Genomic DNA, 5487 nt, shown 5'->3' with positions numbered 1-5487 from the left:
AAAAAAAAAAAAAAAAAAAAAAAAAAAAAGAAGAAGAAAATGCTCCTTGAGACTTAGCAATTCCTGGTCCTAACACCCCTCTATCCAGCACCAGGAACCCTTGCATGAAGCCATGGGAAAAAATGGAGATTGTCGCCTCTTCCTCATTCAGTCAGCTATTATGCTATTTCTCTCTACAGTCCTCATTCCATGCTCCTCCTCTACTAAAACTTCTTCTCATGAAGCTTATTTTTTCTACTGTCTGGCCCCAATCCAATGAGATTTCTATATATTTTTTCCCCATGGCAGTGTGCCCTTTGATTTAGAACTGCCCCATTCCTGCGGCTATTGGAACCGTAGCTACAAGACGATGCCCAGTTTGGCAAGTCTACCTTTCTCTGAGAACATGCATTGCAAGAAATCATAAATGCCATGCACCCACAGACAGTTTTGGTTCAATTGCCCATGTGGCACTTTAAGGGAAAAGTGAAGAGGATTAAAGAGGGGGTTTTTATTATTATTATTTTAAGCAAAGCAACTTGCCATAGGGTCAGTAGGGTAAAATCCAGGACTTAGAACAGAGACCTAAACTCAGCTTTCACAAAGTCAATACAGACACTTCATAATTTAAACAGCTTGCTTGCATGAGCATTCCAAAATCAGCACTTGCAAAAAATACTACAAGGTGAGGGTTGTCCTATAAAAGTGCCAGAAATCCAGCAAGTGATCTAAGACCCAACAAAACCCATTCTAACATTTTTCAATCAATTTGAGTAACATGACTACAATACACAATCATAATAGAAAAATCCTATTCTCTGGGAATTTAGTTAATGAGTGAATAAGAAACTGTTTTGGTTTTTCAGTTCACACAGGCATGGAGCAGACACTAGAGTGGGGGCCCAGACCCCAATGTTTAGATGCTTGCCCATGAAGGCTCTCTACTCAGCCAGACCTGATCTGGATTGCTATGTTGCACAGTCAATCCTTGTAACATGTTGAGCTGCCCCCACAGGAGTGTTGTGTACTCATCCCTGAAGTGTAAGGGTAAAGAACGAACCAGCTGTCCTTTACAGAGCAAAGCAAATGGGCAGAAAGCATAGCTGACAGCAGTATAAGAAGAAACTTAATAGGGCAGCAATACTTCTCTCCCAAAAGGAGTCATTCCTCTGTGCAAGTACTGTACTATCTGCTAAAAATAGACATAAAATCCAACATACTTACAGTGTGTTTTTATTTTGTTTTCCTTCTGAAAACCGAGAAGTACATTGATAACAGATCTCTATTACAAATAGAGGAGTCATGCTTGAATTATTCTAATGTATCGGAGAAAGATTAACAGATTAGTAAATTAGAAGAAAGTAAGAAATGTCATGTGGAATTATGACAATATCACTATGAATTCACCTTAGCTTTTATCACCAGAAAATGGATATCCCAACTGACAGTCTCAGACTAATTGAAAAGGCAAATTTCCAGAAAAAATTAAGATAATGTGTAGTTAGTTTACATATCTAAACTTGCCTAATGCAATATGAACTGCACAAGATCCCTTCAATCAGTGTTCCCAAAGCATGGGGTGCAAAGAACTAGCCCAGGAGCATGGAAGATGTACAAACCAGATTATTGGCTTTAACACTACAGGTTGTGTTTGCAAGATTGGTTTAATTCCCCTAAAAGGAGGGCTCAGTTTTCAGGTGCTTTGGAAAAAAAACCGCCTTAAGTGGTTAAAGAAAAACTAAACCATCCAAACACTGTTCTGTACAGTTAATTGCAAGCACACTTGCCACTTGGCAAAAAGACAAATAGCCCCTTCCCCAAAAAGAATAAGTACTCAGAACAGCACACCAAAACTATGTATCGTGGTACCAGCGTCATTCCAAGCATCACGGCTGCGCTTCAGTGCTTCTTAGCTGCTGCAACACATCCCAACAATTTTTTTTGCAAATGACCAAAAGCCATAGCAAAGTAGATGGAGCTGCCACCCACTATACAATTTTACCTCCGTTTGATTTTAACATCTTGCTCAGATTTTGTTTACTCGTTGCACACACAAGAAAAACAAGATGCTTGTGAGTACCACCAGGACAGTTTATCAAGCACCTTGCATATACTCCCTAGTTTACACAGTCTGAAAAGGAAGCTTTTAATTATAGAAGCAATGACTGGGTTGTACTCACTGGAGGACCCACAAGGCTGGAATACTCCCTAACTCCACACACCCTGAAGTATACTTATGGCATCCCTCAGGGCAAAACACTATTTTTTAGACCTGCCCCGTCTCTCTTGGTTCTAAGCACCATGTTTGATACTGCTCATCCAACAGCTGGCTGGACTATGACATCTGAAATGGCTAAGCGCCCCAAGAACTCTGAGTCTAAACCCAGCAGGATTAACTTAGACTTTCAATTTTCCAGAGCAGCTAGAACAAGTGTTCTCTGAACTTTTCCAAGAGGGACCTGGGGCAGAGCACAAGGGGGAGGGACAGAAATGTGTTTAAATTTAAAACTAGTATTTCTCACTGAACTTAAAATGGCACTTAGGAACAGATTCATCTTATCCTATGCACATCTACTAAATCCAGCTGATCCAAAATGTACCAAGTCAGCCAAAATGATGGGCCCATAGCCATCACGCAATAACACAGCTGCAGTGTGTTCATGTTTCAAGTCCTCTCAAAAAGCAGGGACTAGTACAGAATTTTGAAAAGGTTCTCTTGTCCCATGCATGAAGGACACATGCCTGGTGATCTCCACTGCTATTAAATATTTAGCATGGCTGACCATTGCTTTTTGGGGCATAATTTAAGGCATCAATCAAATTCAAAATGGCTGGAGACATGCCTTTCCCCAAATGTGATACTCCCTGTTACAATGTGTAGAGGTAGTCAAGCTGGACTCTTCTTTTAAGAGGCAAAAATTCTATGGAGAAAACTTCTCTCACCCCCTGGAGAAAGATAAGCTTTAATATTTATGGTACTCAACAAAACCTCATGAGTTTTTGCTGTGGGGCTGGACCATGACAGAAGTGAGGATGACATCTGTAACTGCAACAAGATACAGGTTAGATATTAAAAAACTTCTACCTATTCAGCTCTGGAACAAATTACCTAACAGTTGCAGAACCTGTCACTAGCATCTCCTAAATGAAGACTACACAAACATCTGACTGTGACAGTTTAGAAAGGAACAACCCAGCCTTGAACAGAGGCTTGGATTAGATGATCTCAAGGGCCTTTCCATCCCCATCTTTCTACAATTCTATTGATATTCCAAATGTTTAACTCCGAGTATGTAAATGAGACCCTGAACCTAGTGCTCTGAAAAGGCCTATTTTATGCACAAACTGAAATAATGTCTCTGTTTATTCCCCCTGCCCCTTGTTTAAGCTGGAGACACTGACTCCCATTATGTGCTTGTATAGTATTTGGTAACAAAAGAGTCTCGATCTTGGTTAAGGCCTCTAGGCCTTGTGATGACAATATATTCAACATCATTGTGTGTAAAGCAAGTATAAGCTCCTCGTTACCCACTGCTTTGAGGGAAAAATGAAAACTGCCTCAAACTTCTTGAGCCTGTCAACGTGACAAGGACTCAGATGCTCACAGCATAGAAAAGATCTCAAAACACGCAATATCATTTTACAGCGTTTTATGATAGCGATCAATAGATCTAGTGATCCACAGATCTTCTATTCATGGCCTTTACATGTTCACCTGGAAGAATTACACTACGACAGCACCACTATAAGTTTGTGGATACACGGAGCTTCATGCAAGGACCAGAGACAGGTTGCCTTAAGCCAGGGGCAGGCAAGTATTTCAGGTGGAGGGCCGCTTACTGAGTTTTGACAAGCAGCCAGAGAAGATATATATTAATTTTCTAAATTTTTTAGGGGCCCCGCAGGCTGAACAGAATGGCCTGGCAGGCTGCATCCAGCCCACGGGCCACATTTTGCCCACCCCTGCCTTAAGCAAACTCTGCACAGACATACGGACCTGTACAGACCGATGAGTGCAATGTAAGATCCTTGGTCAATTACCATTCCTAGTCTTGTGCTTATTGGTATCTTAAGGAACAGTAAAATTACAACTCGTTTGTTTTAAAACTATTCGAAACAGCTTTCAAAGATGGAGGAAACGCACAATTCCATTCACAAAACACTCCTCAGATGTCCTCACCCAAGCCTGCTCTCATCATTCCCGCAACATGTTCAGCATCAGACCGTGCAACAGGCTGCAGAGGTAACCGTGTCCTCGACTTACATCCATGCGATAGACTCAGCTCATCCTATGCACATCTACCAAATCCAAAACATACTAAACCAGCCCAATCACGTGTGAACCCAAAGTCACCATTCAGCGATCACAAATCAATCATGGATGCGACGCTGGCAGCCCTTCTCTGCTGGACGCGGCGCCTGCGTTAAGACAACCAGTCGCTTAAGCGGCAAGGGTCAGACTATATGCAACCTCGCTAGGTCCCTTCCAACCCTGCTTTGCTTTGATTTTCAGTCACGGGCTGGTTGACACGAGCTGCGTTTGTTCTTCGGTGACAGTGCAACTAAACAAAACGCGGAGCATCGGACTCTCCTGAGACTCGGAGCATCCAGACCGCTAAGGCCAAGATGAAGAAACACCTTGGGGGTTTGGTTGGCTGGTTTGTTTTTATTTCCTCAACCCCTGAAGTCTCTCCAAGAAGTTGGGCTTTGCAAGAAGCTCCACCCGCCCTCCCCTTAGCACCTGCCTCCCTGCGAGCAGCCAGACCCCGGCCGTGCCCAGCCCCACGGCTCAGGCCGGCCCTGCAGGCACCTCTCCTCGCAGCCCCCACCAGGCGGGACCCCGGGAGCGCGGCTCTAGCCCTACCAGGCCCCCCCTTACCATGATGTCTCCGCGGGGCGGGGCTGGACGCTGGCGACTCCCGGGGCCGTCCGGTCTGCGTCTGAGCCAGGCCGCGGCCCTACCACTTCCGCCGTTGCCTAGGAGTGAACATCCGGGTCACCGCCGCCCGGCCCCGGCCCCGCCCCTCGCCGCCGCCCGGGCCAATCAGAGCGCGGGCTGCCGGCCATCGCCAAGTATGGAGAGCGGCCCGCGTCCTGGAGGGGAGGGGAAGGAGCGGGGCGGTGGGAGAGACCATTCTTTTCTCTGGAGGAGGGGGAAATAGAAAGAAGCAGGGTTGAATGGAGGGATGAACCCAACTGAAAGAACAACCCGAGTCTTTAAATGGGTGGAAGGAAATTAAATCAGGGAGAAGAGACACCAAGGGGCTGAGGAAGAAGGGGAAAAAGACAGCAGGAAGCAACCAACTCCAAGGGGTGGGGGGAACAAAGCGACCAATCAAGGAGGAGAACAGGGAGGCCCGGAAGAAACCAATAGGGAGGGGAACGGAAGAGACCAATAAGGAGGGGAACGGGGGGTACCGGGAGAGACCAATAGGGAGAACGAGGGGGTGGGTGAAAGGGGCCAATAGGGAGGGACAGTCCAATGTTACACATCCCAGCTTCAGGTTC

The 5487-nt window shown here is 45.3% G+C and overlaps 1 protein-coding gene across 2 annotated transcripts in view; it reads right to left on the bottom strand.

Annotated features, from left to right (window-relative positions):
- CAPZB (capping actin protein of muscle Z-line beta subunit) overlaps positions 1–4962 on the bottom strand; it is a 108660-nt gene extending 103698 nt beyond the window's left edge. The window contains exon 1 of one of the 2 annotated variants that reach the window (XM_019511911.1): positions 4859–4962. In XM_019511911.1, the coding sequence (XP_019367456.1) occupies positions 4859–4861 (3 nt within the window). In that variant the 5' untranslated portion in view covers positions 4862–4962. The remainder of the gene's footprint in view (positions 1–4858) is intronic. The other variant, XM_019511912.1, reaches the window with a different exon arrangement.
- Between the last annotated feature and the right edge of the window lie 525 nt (positions 4963–5487).

The sequence above is a fragment of the Gavialis gangeticus genome, unplaced genomic scaffold (genome assembly GCF_001723915.1).
Source record: "Gavialis gangeticus isolate Ggan-Ray unplaced genomic scaffold, GavGan_comp1, whole genome shotgun sequence".
NCBI classification, from domain to species: Eukaryota; Metazoa; Chordata; order Crocodylia; family Gavialidae; genus Gavialis; species Gavialis gangeticus.
The sequence above is the reverse complement of the archived record's forward strand: the minus strand, read 5'-3'. Positions and strand labels throughout refer to the sequence as shown.